Source organism: Apis florea, unplaced genomic scaffold (genome assembly GCF_048593485.1).
Source record: "Apis florea isolate Af1SG1 unplaced genomic scaffold, ASM4859348v1 contig_2291_pilon, whole genome shotgun sequence".
Classification (NCBI taxonomy): domain Eukaryota; kingdom Metazoa; phylum Arthropoda; class Insecta; order Hymenoptera; family Apidae; genus Apis; species Apis florea.
In genome coordinates, this window is record NW_028256553.1 from 2,043,689 (window position 1) to 2,062,200 (window position 18,512).

The 18,512-nt window shown below is 37.6% G+C and overlaps 2 protein-coding genes across 3 annotated transcripts in view; one reads left to right on the top strand and one right to left on the bottom strand.

The window, feature by feature from the left end:
- Positions 1–2,268, top strand: part of LOC100865223 (glutamate receptor ionotropic, kainate 2) — a 144,485-nt gene extending 142,217 nt beyond the window's left edge. Inside the window, exons 20-21 of the mRNA XM_086903407.1 lie at positions 1,664–1,949; positions 2,140–2,268. Coding sequence (XP_086759533.1) covers positions 1,664–1,949; positions 2,140–2,146 — 293 coding nt within the window. The 3' untranslated portion in view covers positions 2,147–2,268. The remainder of the gene's footprint in view (positions 1–1,663; positions 1,950–2,139) is intronic.
- An 11,323-nt stretch (positions 2,269–13,591) lies between these two features.
- Positions 13,592–18,050, bottom strand: LOC100865105 (uncharacterized). 2 transcript variants are annotated; one of them, XM_086903455.1, is made up of 14 exons: positions 17,674–18,050; positions 17,347–17,500; positions 17,174–17,267; positions 16,684–16,820; positions 16,464–16,604; positions 16,222–16,298; positions 16,025–16,145; positions 15,269–15,436; positions 14,949–15,166; positions 14,718–14,874; positions 14,465–14,604; positions 14,197–14,395; positions 13,875–14,068; positions 13,592–13,787 (listed from the first exon to the last, which is right to left on the bottom strand). In XM_086903455.1, the coding sequence occupies exons 1-14, from the start codon at positions 17,751–17,753 to the stop codon at positions 13,697–13,699; spliced, it is 1,971 nt and encodes a 656-aa protein (XP_086759581.1). In that variant the 5' UTR covers positions 17,754–18,050; the 3' UTR covers positions 13,592–13,696. The 2 variants fall into 2 exon arrangements, with proteins under 2 accessions (XP_086759581.1, XP_086759582.1); XM_086903456.1 differs by having other exon boundaries at positions 13,875–14,050; positions 17,674–17,905.
- Between the last annotated feature and the right edge of the window lie 462 nt (positions 18,051–18,512).

Here is an 18,512-nt window from a genome sequence, read left to right on the forward strand (position 1 = left end):
GAGAGAATTATCGAGAATTCCTGTTGACAAAGTTATGATTTCGAGGCATGATCGTGTATTTCTCCACCGTCGATTTCAAGAGAGCCGGATGGAGAATGCATCAGTGTTGAATTCCGTTCGTTCCTTCTTTCGATACTTTAATCAGTGCCTCGACACGATGCTTGTCGATATTGCAATCCAGGAATGTTTATCGCAATCTTTCAAATCTTTCGGAAGCTCGTCGATGATACTCGTCTTCCAACTCGTTACAGTCCTCTCTGTAAATTCATTTCGACAGAGAGAGACGAACGAGTTTTCATAGTGAGTGAATACAGATCGGCGCTTTTCGATTCGAGTTTACTTTTCGATCATTTCTTATGGATTTTTATTGTGTACACTTTTTTTCTTTCTATTTTTCTTACGACTCGTATTACACGTAACTCAGTTTCATCATGGATGCAAATTTTGCATAATGGATTCGATTTATTAGATTTGGATCCATTTTTCCACTGTTACAATATAAATAATTTATCAAGCGTAATTATTACGCTCGCAAATTCGTTTCAAACGTAACAACGTTGTTGTGTACTTATGAATAAATAGGTGAGCGTAAACTCCTATTAATTAAAGAAAATATCAGGCATGTGATCATACATAATAGGGTGAATTAATGAGATCTCGTTGTGTGTTTGTCCTCAAACAGATTTTACATAAATAGTATTTTGCATAGACGAATGAAAATAGATAGGTTTTTACCTCGATAAAGATTAATTTTACAGATTAAAAGCAGAATCTGCATCCATTTTTATCAATCACGGAAACAAAACTGTTCTGTAAAATTAGTTGTAAAATTATCCTCTGTCTAACGAATGAACTTTCTCAAACGTTTCGGCGTTATTTCGAAATTGAAAACACGGGAAAAGTTAAAAGAGATTCGAGTCGAAAAATTCCACGTGTCGAACCGTTCGGTCCACTCTTCGTCGAACAAATCGAAACGTTTCGATACACCGTGCTTCCGTTCGAAAAAAACGCGGAATTCTATCAAGCGAGCAGTGTGCATTTCGCACGGTTTGTCCCCTCGTCCAAAACCGCATCACCCTTCCTCCGAAAACGAAAAAGGAAAAAAAAAAAAACAAGAAGAGAATCCATCGTATATATATATACAGCTTGGAAAAAGTCCTTTTCCGACCGATTTTTCATCGAATTTCCCCATCCTCATATTTCTATCCCAAATAAGACTTTTTTTTCGCGGGGTCGCAGCTGGACATTTGGCCATTCGAATCGATATAGAAGAGGAAATTCATAAATCCTGGGAATCGAGGGAAATTTAACAACGAGTTGATTGGAAGAAAATAGAAAAAAAAGATAAAAAGAAGAGCGTACACGATGGTGGCTTGGATCGAGGAACGACGAGAATAAGTTGGTTCCGTATCGAGATATGGAACGGAATAGGCCATAAACTAGCGATATCTATAACCGTAGGCTCACATGAGGCGAGAGGTAAACTTCTTTACGAGCTTCTGAAAAAGTTGGGACAAGTTTTAACGAGGCCTGGTAACTTTTAATAACTCGCTCGGTTCGAAGCACTCGGGGAGGGAGGGTGTATGAGGTGTGGTAGCGAGAGGTGGTGAGTTATCACCACCCCCGATATAGCTAACATCTGTGCCTCCTGTTTTCTCAGCAGGAGGGTGGAGCATTGTCGATGACGGAGATGAAGAAATCATTGAGCTTCGATCAAGTGGGAGCGGCCCGTGGCGGGAACACCTAGCACAGGCCTCATCCTCATCTTCATCCTCAGCAGCAGCAACAGCAACAACAACAACCGCCACCGTGCAAAGCCACGCCCACGCACACACGTCACACACACTGCCACTCACATTCACACAGCCACAGTCACAGCCATACGCACAAACACCAACCACCCCCACCGAGGCAGAGACGGGGCTCTTCAAGCATCGTCTTGGGTCAAGGTTAGTTACATACTCCTTGTTATCGTAATTAAAATAGAATTGAATCGGAAAAGAATGATCTTCAAATGATGAATGATCTCTGAAGCAAACAGAGATAAATACAATGGATAATATCGCTGTAATTCAAACACTTCGACACAAAAAAATATGACTTACAAATAAGAAAAAAGAAAGTCTTTTTAATGTCCAGGAGGTGACCATCCTGAGAGTATTCTCTGGAGATTCGACTGCGACCTGGCAGGTGAGCCAGACGTGGTGATATCGCCGCCGCCACCGCCACCCCCACCCTCGGCCGCCGTATCGAGGACCACGACCCTTTGACCAATACTCGAAGAGGTGCCGACAGGTGTGCCCGTCCAAAAGGAGCTGCCTATCCAGACCTCGGCGGTGGTGAACGTGGTCGACCAGAAGGAGACCTGCTTATAGCATATGTAGTCGCCGGGGCGGATGAGTTGGCCGCGAACCGGCCTGCCCACTGCCATCGGCGACGTCGTGGTTGGATCATCGATCGGTCGACTGTCCACGTGACGACACACAACAATTTAGATTCGTTTAGCAAAGAAGAATTTGGCGACGTGCGCCAAAAGAAAAAAAAAATAAAATAAGTAAATAAGATAATGTTAAATCGATCCGTCGTCGTGGATCGTGTAGAGGAGATCGTGTCGAGGACCATCGTTGTCGAAAGACGTTGTTGATCGAGATGGAACGAGCATCGATTATTTTTCAACGAACGATAGAGGGAACGAATCAAGTTTACACGATGGATATCGCGAAGAACTGGGCGGTTTGTTACGAATGGAGTATTGTTCCATGCAACGAGGATGGATGCTCGTCCGCCGATAAAACGGGATCGATCCGAAAAGCGTCACCGTGCGAACGACCGCGTTCCATCGTCCTGACGAAGTTGAATAGCAAATGAAACACCGTGTGCAACGCCAATCAATTTGGGCCGATCGTTCACTCTTCGAGGCGAGGACTTTCGAGGCTGGGAAATATATATATATCGAATAGGGTAGTTGAACGGCCGATTCAATTGTCCAGGCTGGTCGAAAGCGGCGAGTCCGATTTTCATGCTAAACATATCGAAATGGAGGCAGAGACGAGGTCATCGACGGGGAAAGGTTTTCGTTTGGCACGTTTGAAGAAGTAGAAGTAGTGGAGCGAGGAACAATGTTACGTCGATCAACGATACGTGTGATTAGACTCGGACCAAAACTCATAGTGATCACTGCCAACAGATAGCCTAATTTAGTCAAACGGTCTAGATACAGATGAATGGACTAAAAAAAAAAAAAAGGAGAAAGCTTTAATCCGTGGATGGATAATTCACGGCCTAAGAAAAAAAAAATCTTGATTCCGCTTAGAGGAGCGGGTTGACCAACGAAGAAGTTTTCGAAATTTCGATCGATACAATGTTACCACGGAACATGCACAATGAAGCATATTATTTAATAAGAATGAAATACGAAGAATTGATTAGAAGGTGGATTAGATCGCAGCGTTTTAGAGAGAGAGAGAGAGAGAAAAAGAAAAAGAAAGAGTACTGTCGTCAAATTTATTCGACCAAACGATCAACACGATCGGAACGAAGAAGATCTATCTAGGAAATAGTCGAAGATCGATCGTATTCAAATTTATCGTCTGATAATGTACAATTTAAAGAAGAAGAAAAAAAAAGGAAAAAGAAGAAAGGATACAAAAAAAAAAAAACATCTAGAGCAAACCTCTAAAAACGTCCCTTCTTAGAAGGGGCGAAACGAATCACAGGAGGATGTAGTACAAAGATTTTCGAAAAATTGCGTTACCTGATCGTTACGATTTTGCACCCTGACCTTTGTTTCCGCGCCGTTCACCAGTCGCCAGATGATGGACAGTCTGACCGCGCCGCGGACCAGAAATTTTTCACGCGTTTTATACAACAGGGGGTACGAGACTAGGAGCAAATTTTCACGAATGAATTTCTCGGTGTGCCTGCGGTCAGCCTCGAACGATCGAACCTGCAATGGTCGATCGTGCAGGAATATATTTAGATTTAGGAAAAATCCCGCGAACGCGCGTATCTCGAGGAATAAATTCGTCGATTATGTATTATGGCGTTCTGTGTCGCAATGGTTGATGAAACGATCGATCGTGTTTGTTCATCGATCGATGAATTCACGTGTAGATTCAATCACAGAACCGTGAATTGTATAAAAAAAAAAAGAAAAAAAAAAAAAATAAGACACGCGTATGGGCGCGTACACGATCTGTACACGATACAGATGTGTACGCGAGCATACAGGCACCGTATTGTTAATTTTAAATGATATAATTGCATAGGTAAGTGCGTAGCCGCGTAAGAGACTTTAGTCATATTTTGACACGATCGACAGTTTATTAAGTAATCGAGGCGATTGTACAGTTGGCCGAAAATTTTTTCACCGAAAATTCGAACATCCGCCGCCTTCGTCGGGGAGGAAGGGTTTCTTGGGGGCGTTTTTTTAGCATTGCGTCGTACACATACATACCACACACACATACACACAAGCATAACACACAAGAAGTGTACATACGAGAAGAAAACAGCGATGTTCATCAGCGGGAGGAGAAGAGGAGATCGCGTTGCTCGACAGTTTTATTAATGCGTTATTAACGATGTAACGAGGAGAAGGGATGCGATTGATGGGTGTACGATTGACAGAGTGCGTGGTAAAAAAGAGGAGCGAATCGTGCCACGAAAAAGGGATTATCCGTGCTGTTGTCATCATTCGAGCTTTCCAATCACGCGACACGATTTACATGTCTCCTATGTGTTAATTCGACGATGATCAACGCGATGACAAATATTGCGACGAGTAAATGTCCCCGCTCGAATGGATGCTCGATGAAACGTAAATCGGAGATTGCGCAAATTAATTCGTAACTTTCGTTGCCGAAGATTCATCCACGATGAAGAATTCATTTTCAGACGAGGCGGCAAGAAATTTTCAATGGTTTCTCGAGAGATAATCGAGTTCCCGTATAATTCCTCTCCGGAAGAATCTCCAGTTAATCCCAATTGATAAATGAATTCTTCATCCGTGTCGATTAATTAAGAGTACCGAGTGTCTTCCACGAGACACGTCGGTTCGTCCTTTTTCATCCCGTTTTCTTTCTCCGATCCGAGAATTTATATACATATATCCCTGTTCTGATAAATCGGGCACGATTCGCCCAAACACGTGGGGTGACGTAGTGATCGTCGTAATTGCATATTTCGATCGAACGAAGAAATTTTGTTCGAGGAAATATTATTGCGACGACTGTTTACGATATGGATATGTTACGAAAAATTGATTCGAAGGAAGCGAGTTCAGTTTGAATACTTGTCGCGTCATCACTGGTGTGCCACTATTCAATAAATAAATTTTATTTACTTAATCGATCTTGGACGTTTCTACACTCAGGCGTAAGCAAAACGACGTATGCACGTTGACTCTTCGCTCGATCGAGGAGCTGAGAAATAATTAAATCCTCCTTCCTTCCTCTCCTTCTCTCTCGATTCATCGCGATCGGGCGAACGTGATCGAAACATATCTCTCAATCGAAGAAATAACGAGGATTAAATGATTGTTATATATATATATATATATATACACACGTTTTAACGAATATCATCGAGATCTTTTTCTATTTCCACAGCGTCGAATTCATCCAATTCAGATTATTAAACGATCCCTTGTGCTCGTCCTCTTCGATTCGAATCGATCGTTGGAAAAGCACGATCTTCCCCTCCTTTCTTTTACAGCATTCGATGATAATGCACAACGAAATTCGTTTCGGCTGGAATTTCATCGATCCGAAGGGAAGGGAGTGCAGCTTATAGAGGGATATCATCGTGGATGGAACGACGAGTGATATTGCTCGTCAATAATCACGCCATCGGCTTGTTCCTCGATACATATTCAGAGATCGATCTGACGTTACTTTTGCCTTCAGCGAGCACGATTTCGTTTACCATTACGTGCAAATCTCATTTCCCGCACGCGAGGCTATCGATGTTAACCGATCGACGACTTTCGAGTGAATGAGACGGTCGACTTTAACAGCCGTCTCGAGACATTAGAAATCAATGGCGAATTATTGAATCGTGGAAACTTTCGTTTCGTTTCAAAATATTTATACGTCGACTTATTAAATTCCACGACGAAACAAACGATAATGATTTCGAAATTGAAAACAATCGTTCGAATATTCGCGTTCGAAAATTGTGTTTCGTTTCATCGTTGAGATTATTGTTTGAGTAATAAACATGGATGCGTTAAAATTTTTCATACGTAATTTAATGATACGTTATTTTAGATCACATTCGAAACTTACGTTTTCTCTCATAATTAACTTCAACCCGATGAATATTGGCTTCACTTTGTTAAATATTAGAATTAAACGTTATTTTACTTACCGAAATAATAATCTCGTTTTTTAGTAACGAATATAATTAAACCTCTGAATACATATTTTTAACCGTAAACTTTCTCGCAATTAAAGTGATAACAACCTTTTCCAGATCGACTTTTCTCAATCTGTTCGAGACACATGCACCGTGACCAAAATATAATTTTATTTTCACGTACAAAATTACGCATACTGAGTTCTACCAGACTTTTCATATAATTTATTATATTCCTTCTACTATTACGAAAGAAAGTCTGGCATTCGGTTCAACAAAAAATTCGATTTAAAAAATTCATTTAATAAATGTTAAAAATTTCTTTCGCGTAAAAGTGGATTCCACTGTGAGAAAATTAGTCTGAAATTACTCCAACGTGGAATATAGGACGCTCCTATTTACAGCGTAGCTTGCTGCTGTTAGTCCTTTCCGAGGCGGGGACTAAATTGTCACGACGAAGTGGCTGGGTTCCATCGTTGCATATTGAAAATTGCATTCATTTAACCGCGCCCAGTGTCAAAGGGAGCCCTTTAAAAATCCGACTCGTTCCTCGCTACTGGAAATACGGAAATATGGAAGAGGAAATAAGAATCGGGCCCGGTTATAGGGGCGATTTCCAATCGGCGCGTGCTCGTTAATTTTTCTGTATCGTTATTACGGCATAAAATGAATCTTTTCTGTTCCTTTTTGCTCCTCATTCTTAACGGGGACGGATCCTCGAATGTTTTCTCCCGGCTTGAATCGAGGAGACGAAGCTCCGTTCGATGCTGATTTCCTCCCGATGAAAGGAAGAAAAATTGAAAGAGAAGGAAGAAGATTGGTCTCGATCCAATTTTTGGGGCAGTAGGGCATTAAGAGAGATGGAAAAATAAAAAGAAAAAAGATACGCTTTTCTTCTTCTTGGATTATAGGATTAATGAATTTTTCTCAAATAAAAATTCGTTTCTTTACGGATTCTTCTCGGGTGAAATTTAATTTAAATCTGGAGTTTTTCTGAAAAATTTAACGTCACTTCTTTCGGACTTTCACTCGTTCCTCTCACGTGTTTTTATTCTTCGATCGATTAATTTTTATAGATCGGAAGATTATTTGAAAGTTACAAGTTCTTTTGTTAATTTTCAAATTCGATATCTCTTTGTTATAAATTTTCAAATACGTGGTATTTAACGTTTATACAAATAACTTACACTGTTTAATATCATTGATAAAATTAATGATATTATTAAATATCAATAATAGAACATCAGGTTACGAATACGAATTCTGAAGAACGAAATTCCGCCTCGATAGAAAGAGAAATTCGTTCTTTGACCAACGATGCGAGAGCGGAGAGGAGACAAATTGGCTCAATACTACTTTTTAACAAGATTTAGCAACGGTAAAGTAAATTAGAAGCTCTGTTAACGTTTCGAAGCAGACGGAGCAAGCAGGCGGTTCGTTAGCGAATTACAAGGAGGAACACGCTATTTAACATCGACGAATCGATTCTCCTCGCTTAATACCGCGGATAATGGAGTCGTGGGGATCAAATGATCGATAAATTGCATCTAAGACGTTAACGCTCGTTAACGCGACGGCCACTCCACTTTTTTTCTTAATAATTCATCCTCGAAACGGGGACGATCGATATATGGCTCGTTAATGTTTGATGCTCGACTCGATAAGTGAAATCGAATGATCGATTTCTTTGGACAGTTCAATGTCTTTGTCATCTGACGATAAAGAAGATTTTCTTCCAAGATCATTGTTTCCTCTTAATCTTAAACAGAAAATATTAATTAACATTCGTTTAGAGTATAGAATATTTTTTTTACTTATATTAATTTTTAAAACTTGCAGCTACCAGCAAAATCTCAGAAGAATTTATTTTTCCATCGATAAAAAATGAAATGAATATATTAAAACTTTCAATGGATATCTAAAAATAACATTATTCTTATCGCAAATCTCACTTTCTATCTGCATAAAACCTGCAACCAAACAATAAAGAATACTTTTCTTTAATCAATATCCAATGATTCATTATGATCATCGTGTTCACATATTCATTTAATTTATAATCTAACATGGTCCAATCTTTTCGAGAATTTCGTTCCAACGAAAGATCCAGTTGCTATCTTCTCGTTCCCCCGGCAACACAGAGATTCTCTTCTTTCCAGGCGTTTAATCAGACTTGGCGAGTAAAAGTTTCTCTCCCAACCAATGAGTCGATCCTCGACAACTTTCTGCTAAATGAACGGGATATAGAGATAACGGAGATGAGAAAATTCTGGATGATTAAATTTAAAGATTTTCCAAAGATGGGACCATCGATTTGCACGTTGATTGACAAACGGTGATGGATCCGGTGTTGGGTATGCAGCGGTGACATTTGGAGTGGTGCCGTTTGGCCGCTGACCGATCGAATCATCGATAAAAATGTCAGGGAGAATGAGATGGCCAGGTTCGTTCCGTTTATTCGAAAATTTAATCGAACGCCTCTTAACAAACGAGGAATGTTTGAGTTGTACGCGAAAGTAATTACGTTTTCGAGCAAGTTTTATTTCAGAGACGATGCGAAATCGATTAAATGCAATTTCGATCGAAATAATTTGATATTATTAAATAAATCGCTTTTTCTTACCACGATATTTTTCTATTCAAAGGATACTTTGATTAGAATAAATATAAGAAAAGTTATTATTTGAATGGGTAAGTTATAAATTCGAGATTCAATCAGGTTTTTACTCCACCGATTTTTACCCTCTTTTCTTCCAATTTTCTTCCAATTTTCTATCTAGCAGCATATTGTCGTATCTAGTAATTATTTATTTTAACATAATTGATATACTTATCACAATATTTATATAAACTATTAAAAAGGATCAAGATACAGCCATCTTCACTCTCACATCTCATATTTTCCTTTTCGCTGCAAACAGACGTTCCCTTCGTCCAAATTATTCAATTTCATCGATTCAATTTACCAACCAAGGATCCCACGCCTCCTCCTCCTCCACTAATTAATCCATAATCGTCATTAAGTAAAATCGTGCTTTATCGGGCGGAGCTTCAACCTGCGCGTCTCTCCACTTCGTTGCCACTTACTTGATCGAGCGAAACCACGAAAAAGCAAATGGTGGCTCCGTTTCACACGAAGAGGAGCGATAACCAAGTCCCAAAACGAAAACCAATCGTGCTCGAGTTCGTGACCGAGTTCGCACCCCCGAGCTCGTTCCTCTTCGTCTATTCCCCACTACGAGCGGATAAACTCCATTTAAGCGTGGTTATCTTCGACCCCGAAATATATATATATAAAAAAAAAAAAATATGCATCCATGTCTCTCTTTGAAACCCAGCTCCACCTAGTAAATCGAACAAGTAAATCGAGCGTAAGGTGTCGTGGCGTGTTTTTACGTCGGTCGTTATCGCCCTGGCATTTACCTTCCTCTTCCTTCTCTCTCTGTCTCTCTCTTTTTTCTTTCTTTCTTGGAAGAAAATCGTACGAAACGAGGACGTTTAAACCAGCCAATCTTCTCGGTTGGAAGAAACGGGACGGTTTTAATCTTTTCCTGGAGACAAGTAGCCACCACGTCGATGAATTTTTCCTCGACTTCGTCCAACCGTTGGACGTTCCAATTGTGACTTTCCACGCTGCATTATCGGCCGATGAAATACCATCGGAGTCATTGGTCAGCAGGAGATTTTGTTATCGTTTTAAATATTTCTCGATCCGATGCAACTCGAGCGTGAAAGAGATTATTATCGATTTGCAATTGGAGAAATGGCGAGGCTGGAAATTTTGGAAGAGGTATTTCCTGAGGGGATAATAGGAAATTTTCTGAAAATTAAAAGAGAGAAAAAAGGTATCGAATAAAGGACAACGGATGATAACGTGGGATAGAACAATTTGTCAAGCAACATTCCTATGATTATTAAATTGTTCTCGTCGTATTTGAATTTGAATCATTAATCAAATGACTTTTTTCCTTTTTCCTTAATAGGGGCTCGTATGAATTATTAGAGAATTTCTAAAATGCATAATGAATTCTGAAGCAATTTTGATTATAAATATAATAATTAATTATTGAATGAATTATTTAATTATTTTGTACCGAATATTAACATACTTTGAATCACGTTACATTTTATATTATGTATATTATATATGAATGAAGAGTTCAGCAAATAATAGATGGAATTCGTGTCATTTAATATAGTTGATAAGGAAAAGGAAGATAAAAGTTGCTGATACAGAAAAATTGTTAGAATTCATCTTATGAGAATCGGTGTGAATTGATACGAAATGAACTGCACGATGTATATATTATTTAAATGAAAGGAAGAAATTTTATGTTAATTAATTATTTAATACGTGAAAGAAAGGAGTGTAAAAAAAAAAAATGCGACGACCTCTCATTTCGTCCAATGCAAACTTCGATTATTTATAATTGATTTAAATAAATAAACTTCAGTCGATATTTTTGCACATCATTTTGTTTTGTCTAGAACCAAACGATTTTCAAATAAATTAACGCCATGTGTAAAGTATTTCATGGCAAGCCCGAAATATTTGTCTCTTCTTCGAACAACTTGTGAAGCAGCAACAAATTCATCGTTGTCTTAATGCAATTTTCTATAATGTTTCGATGGTTCGTTAGACACAATTTGCTCGTCGAGTGAACGACTGAAAATTTTCTTGTACGTCACAAATGTACAGGAAAGTTTGCAATTCAATTGAATAATCCACTATCGGTGCGTTTCTCGAGTAACGACGGTTGTACCATCGATATATTTCTAAAGATTCCGTCGTCGAAAACTAGTAATGAGACATCAACGTCACGAACAGTCGGTGCTTCCTTAAAGCTCCCTGTTGCGAATCGGGGCTAAATTCACTCTTTTATATTGACGACTAAGCGCTCGAGGAATTTACGATTAAATTTCAACGTGAAAGATATCTTAATGTGAAGAATTATTTCGAATTTTCTAAAAATTATAAAAGAAAATGAAAGTTAATTCGATATTTAAAAATCAAACTTTAGTTATTTATATTTATCCAGATAAATTACACATAATCTTTTTTCGAAATATGAAAAATATCTCCTAGATATATTCTTCGAGACAGTACATTTATCCATTTTAAAATTTATCCATTTTCATTGTGGAAAGAACTGAAAAACAATAATTTAGAATTAATAAAACAAAAATATTAAAAGTATTAAATTTTTATATTCTAGAAAAAAATAATGAACAGTAATCAAAATTAAATTTTTTACAAATTTTAAACGTGAAATTAATTTTTTAAAGATCTTTTAAAATTGTGCAAAAATTTTCTAGTCGTTACGAGATGGATCGTTTAATCTATCTTAAAATTGAAAAATTATGCAATTTTATATTGTTAAAGCATTTTTCTTTTTATAATTATTAAAAAGGATCGACAAAAAGGAATTTAAATTACGCGAGTTATTGCCCTTAAGGTTATAAAAATTGTCTTCGTAATGATACAGGATAAGAACTCGTGATCATTATTGCAAAAGCATTTACTTACCATCTCAAGAAATGCATAATTAACTCATTTATCAACTCTAAGATATTACGATTAATATCACAGACAAGATAGATATAACATTTTACAGGACTGATATCACTCATTATGAAATATTGACATCAAAAAAAAAAAAAAAATGTTTCTTATTTCCTCCGTGATTACTTACGCATATATTTATTTTATATATCTATTGTATGGAGGCATCTGATCTGGAATTATTTTTTTAATTTATAAAACATATAATTATATAATACATAATTATTATATTGATATATATACTTACGATATATAAAAAATTAGATCGAAAGAGCTCTGTTAAAATTTCTAATCAATAAGCTAAAGATTAGAATAAAATTATAATATTGGAATCTCTTCAGTGTATAAAGTTTGTACAGTAAGTGCAACAAGGAAAGGAATAGTAAGAGAAGGACAGAGATAGGATAAAAATTATGAAATCAGCGCCATCTCTAGAGTGCCGCAAACGAAACACATCGTAGAGAAAGAGAGAAATAGTAAGAGAAGGATAGATATATGGTACAAACTAACACTTAGCGCCATCTCGTGGCGATCAAAAAAATATCGTTCCGAGAATACTCAAGAGATGGCGCCACCCTGCAACGTCTACTCTACCTTCTCGACTTTGGAGTAATACATTTGGCGCTCGCCGGATGGCGCCATTTGTTAATTCTCACTCTACCTTTAAGACTTTAAAGTATCTTTGGAACTCGCGAGATGGCGCCATTTGTTAATTCTTACTCTACCTTTCCGACTTTAAAGTATCTTTGGAGCTCGCGAGATGGCGCCATTTGTTAATTCTTACTCTACCTTTTCGGCTTTAAAGTATCTTTGGAGCTCGCGAGATGGCGCCAGCAATCAAGCTACATCTATCTCCATCTTTCTTCATCTATTCTCTTTCCTTGTTTAAATGTAGTTTACTTTGCGGCACACTGAAGATGGCGCTGAATTCACAATTTTTAACATATCTCTATCCTTCTCGCACTCATTACCTATCCTTGTCTACGTTTATTCTTGGTACATGACTACAGACGGTACACGGGATGTTAATTAAACACGCTTTCATCATTTTTTTTTTTAAACTAATTATATATAAGCATATATAATTAATCTTAATCTTCAATGTAAATATAATATATCCTAATATATGACGATTTTGATCTAAAAAATTAAAAAAAGCTTAACAATAACGAGAATAGAAAAAAAAAAATAGAAAATTGCCGCTATTGAAGATTTATTTATCTTCATATTTATCTTTCATCATTTTTTTTTTAAACTAATTATATATAAGCATATATAATTAATCTTAATTTTCAATGTAAATATAATATATCCTAATATATGACGATTTTGATGTAAAAAATTAAAAAAAGCTTAACAATAACGAGAATAGAAAAAAAAAAATAAAAAATTGCCGCTATTGAAGATTTATTTATCTAATCTATCCATTCGATATGTGTAAAAAAAAAAATTTAGTGCAATTAACTGTTCAAATATAAATTATCGAATTATACGAAGTAGAAAATTATAGAAACGAGCAAGGAAATGTTCTTTAAATACGCGAGGGAAAAATTCTCTGAATTCTCACCTGTTATCTCACAAGTTATCAAACAGTCCATTACCATTATCAACCATGGTAAACTACGATTTCAAAGCTGCAATTTTTATCGTAGAACGATAAAATTTCGTAAATATATATAATGTGTATATTTTCCATAAATATAATATTTTTACAATATTTTTTTTTTTTTTTTTCTTAAATAACATAAATTCGGAAATTCGTTATACTTTTGATATTTAATCGTTCACTAAATGCAAAACGCTATCCCTAGTAATACCAATTTCTCTTAATGTTATTCCTAATTGTTCCAATCTTCTCGGCGAATATCTGAGGATAAAAAAAGATAACAAATTTTCCAAGATTAAAAGTATGAAAATTTGAGACGAATAAACGAATCGTGAACGAATTTTTTACCCGCTGAGAACAATTTTGTATCCTCGAGGAACAGTTCTTGACATAGCTTTATCTAACAACTGATAAAGTCGAGCTATTGGTTCGTCGGCAGATACATGCACCAAATAGATAGTACCGCCATTCAGAGATCTGACTTTTAAACGGAGCTCGCCCGCTTTTCCCGATGGTTCATTGATCTGATGTAAAATCGGAGGCTGAAAAAAAGAAAGAAAGAAAGAAGGAAAGAAAGAAAAAATATTATATATCTCTTCATAAAATATATCGTTATATCGTTTCGAAAAAATTATTTCTCTCTTTCTCTCTTTCTCTCTCTCTCTCTTACTGCATTCTTTCTGACTGGTACAGCGGATCTTGTTGAACGTTGACTTTTCCTCGTTATACCAGATTGGATTTGAGAAGTTGCATACTGTTTAACATCAATATTCGCTCTCGGTGTTGACCTCGAATTAATAGAAAATCTAGAGTTTGGTAAACTTGCAGATCTCGATCGCTGCCTGAATCGATCGTCGCCGTCCAATCGACTGAAGCAATAACGATATAAAAATAAACGGACACCTAAGAAATTTAATCTCGATTTAATCAGGATTTACTTGGGCGATAATTTGGACGATCTATCGGAGGAGCTGTGATAACATCTGCCAGAACTTGGAAATCTCATGACACCTTTAGACTTTGCACAACCTTCGCGTGTCGTGGAATCGTACTCTCCGTTCCTGTTATTCGGCTCACGCTTGTGGAACAAAGCAAATGTATTCGAAATATCACGTTAAGCGCGTTAAAGATGAAAATTAATTTTTCTCAAATCATCGACATTGAACGTCATCGTATCAACAAAAACTTTACTTTATCCTTTCGATTGCTCAAACCCAACTCGGCATTGATGTGGGATTGCAAGTGGGTGTCGGAACAGATATTGTTGTGAGACGCTAAAATCTGAGAGCGTAGAACGTACATCTCCAACGGGGGGCCTTCCGAGGGACTTTTCGCTTTCTGCGACTTGCTGAATGAAAGTTTCGCACTTTCGTCACGATCGGTCACGATCGAAATGATGATTGAATATCTAATCGTTGGTACCTAGTTGTGGGGGACAAGAGTTGCGCGTTGGGGTCGAAATTAGTCAGATTATCTCTGGAAGGGGCGCCACGACGAGCCATTCTCTGTTGAATGGTGGGAGGTCTGGTACGAGATCTAGAAATGATCGTGTTATTGGCCAGGCTTTCTTTTCCCAATCGATAACCTTGGCCAGGAAACTCGGACGTGCTCAAGAACAATTGGCTCCTGTGATCTTCCACCTGATAACGAACGGATACATCATCAAAACGATATTTTTCTTTATTTTTCTCCTTTTCCTTTTAATCGAAACATGAGAAAAATTGATAAGAAAAACGTCTCACCTTAAAAGGTACGCCCTCTGGATAAGCCTCTTGCAGCTCGGAAGGGAAATAGCCGTCCAAGATATCCTTAAGAAATGACGTCGTGGCTGGATCTTCGTAAGATCGTAGTGGGCCGTCTTGAACTATTATTCCATTTTTGTAGAATTTTAGCGACATGCAAGAGGGAGTCTTCAAACAATAATTAAACGACACTTTAATAATCGATCAACCGCCTACCATGTTATTAACATGTTAACTTTTAATTATTTAACAGCATAATTGTTATCTTATATATATATATAAAAAGTATACAGAGTACAAGAGAGAGAGAGAGAGAGAGAGAGAGAGAGAGAGAAACCACGACTCTCAGTTGAAGGCTAGAATTGTGTCGCGACTACGTTTCCCCGTACTACACACGTGCTCGTAACTCGTCATTGTCACTCGTAACCGGTTTGTTCGATTAACGTCAACTGTCAACATTTCAATACGCCCATGCTGAAGGATCGACAGTGAAAATCGATACTCCTCGTTGATACGAGTGCTAATATCGCGATGTAACGCGGCCATTAACGCCCAACGTGGACGAAGAAAACGTAGGATAATTACGTAACCCAACGTTTCATCAGAGCGTGCAACGATCAATCTCGTAACATTCGACAAACAAATTAAAAAATAATTGTTTTTTCTCATACTCGTAAATTACGGTAAATTGCATAATTTCGAAAAGAGAGAGAGAGAGAGAGAGAGAGAGAGAGAGATAGGAGGAAGAAGATTTACTTTGAACGAGGCTCCGTTCCCTCTCTCGTTATGTTGCACGTGAACTTCACCCTTGCCAGCGGCCAGGTTCAGCTGGTCGATGTTTGCGATAATCTGGTCGTAATATGTCTCGATGGTGTTGCTAAAAGGCACGGCTAACTGATCATTAATTCGATCGGGTGTCGATGGATTGAAATAGTAACGTATACTCGATTTACTTGAAGATCGTTTCAGGATACTTCGGGGAGTTCGTCGAGTTGCCAACCCAGATCAGACCATAATCGGCCAAGAATTTCTGCGAATACGAATGAAATTTAACGAATGATTGCGCGCGACAACGAAGAATCGAACGATACTTTCATCCTTTTTTAAAAAAAGAATTATCGAATTTTCGAAATTCTGTTCTCGCTAAATTCTTTCTGATAAATAATAATCCGTAATAATCCGCGCATTGATTAACCTCCATCTCGAAGATTCTCTGCTCGAGCATCAGACATCTTCTGTAGAGATATTCCGACTGGTCGGCTTGAACTCGTTGCTGTTGCTGCTCCTTCTTTCGCAAACTCTCCTGATTCTTGTTCTTGATCTCCCAGTCCTTGATCTGCACGAATTTGAAATTTCGATCGCAGCTAAGATGAGGAGAATCGCGGCGAAAGACAAAAGGAACAAAGATGTCGAACCTTTCGTTTCATCTTGTAAATTTCCTGATCCTTCAATTTTATCTGCTCTTCGCTCCTCTTCAAATCGGATTGCGCCTTTTGCATTTGAGACTCAACCTTGTATATTTGTTTCGTCAACGCGCTGATCAACTCGCTTTCTGCGGCAATCGGTAGATTAATCGATCAGAATTAATCAGAAGGATTAGGCGGAAAGATTCGATCTCGAGCGAATAGAAACTTGTTCTCCGCTTCTCGAGAGGCCGTCCATGAATGTCCGTCAATGAATTAATTAATCCAATGGTTAATAAAATGGGATACGATCGTGGGATTGTGTGCGTCGAGCGACGCAATCGTTTTAATCACGTTTCTCTCTCTTTTTTTTTTTTTTTTTTTTCAATCGATCAAACGCACGATCACGGTCGATCAAAGAGAAAAAAAAAAGGAAAAAACGATGGGAATAACTTCTTTGCTCGCTTCGCGTGCGAATAATTATGCTCAATAAAATAATTACCCTCTTGAATCACGGAATTCTCCGGCACGAAGACGTTTGTCGGTCTTGTATGACAGTTCCAAAATTTTCTACCACTAAATCCTGTATTAGAAGTCTAAGGATACGCGTGAAACAGGGAAATTACAGTTTGACGATTGATCTTTGATGGTACGAAGGAGGAATACCGGTGTTACCGTTTTATCGATCTTTCTGTCTAAATGATTAACATCTCTCTGACGTTCTCTGGGCACCAAGATACTTGTGTTTTCTAAAGAGGCACTTTTCACCTGGCTCACGCAATCATCGTCGTCCACTATGTACGTCGAGGTCGAGGAAATTCGTTTAAGCCTTAAGAATAGATACAAGGAAGATGTAGACGTATAACCTAAAAAGGCTCTCGTTTGCTCGCTTTAGAGTCGCGTTCAAATTGCAGTTAACGGATTTCTTTTCTCGATTGAAGGATGGGAAAATCGTAAAGCACGTTACTTCAATCGTATTTTTAAACACGATATCGAAAATACTTGTGATGCGGAAGAGTCGTAGCCGGACAGCACTTTGCGGATTTTTTTCGTGGATGGGCTGGATTGTTCGAATGGCTCATCGTGTATATGACGACATTTAGGACGAGTTTGTTAGCATTGACATTGGAAATTTATGTTGGATTTTCCGAAAGCAATTCCGAATGTTGCATTTACAGTACACGAGGTTCAGGAAGAGATCGATCGTGAACTTCGCAATTGGTGACAGTTTATAATCGAACGAAAGATCGATGAGAAGTTGACCAGTAATGCGTTTCGCGTCACGCATAATCATTTATTACCGCGAAATTCATTCTACGCTGAATGGCCTCGTTCAGAGAATTTTAATTGATGCTAATGGTTACAGTTTGCGCCACTCTGAAATGTACGGAATCCAACGTTAGAAAAATATCAAGTGGGGAAAAAAAAAAAAAAAAAAAAAGAAGAAAAAAAAGAAAAGACAGGAGGGAAACACGCAGAATTCTCGCTTACGCAAGGTAAAGCGACCGATTGATATACATATATTCTAAAATAGTTCGAAGCAGTGAAAGTACATGACCTTCTTGCCGCTTTGACCTATTTAAAGTGGATGTACGAATGATTTATTCGTTGGTATGAAGAAAAACGCATTATCATAGTTAATAGTTTATCAATAAATTAATAAGCATACAAAAGATATTAAAATGTAAATGTGAAAACAATTTCTCACATATATTTTACATCGAATTATATAACTTCTTACAATGATACGATGTGACGTTATTAAAACTCGATTTTTGCAAATCATTTTTACTTGTTATGTTAAATGGTGCAATGAATTTCCGTTTTTTTTTTTTTCTAAA

Excerpts from the sequence above, each read along its gene's own strand:
- LOC100865105 (XM_086903455.1), bottom strand. The coding sequence starts at position 17,753 with ATGAGCCATTCGAACAATCCAGCCCATCCACGAAAAAAATCCGCAAAG. Across the intron at positions 16,146-16,221 it reads TATCCTGAAACGATCTTCAA|CAACACCATCGAGACATATT; the intron begins GTAAATCGAGTA and ends CGTGCCTTTTAG. Across the intron at positions 14,069-14,196 it reads TACCAGTCAGAAAGAATGCA|CCTCCGATTTTACATCAGAT; the intron begins GTAAGAGAGAGA and ends TCTTTTTTTCAG.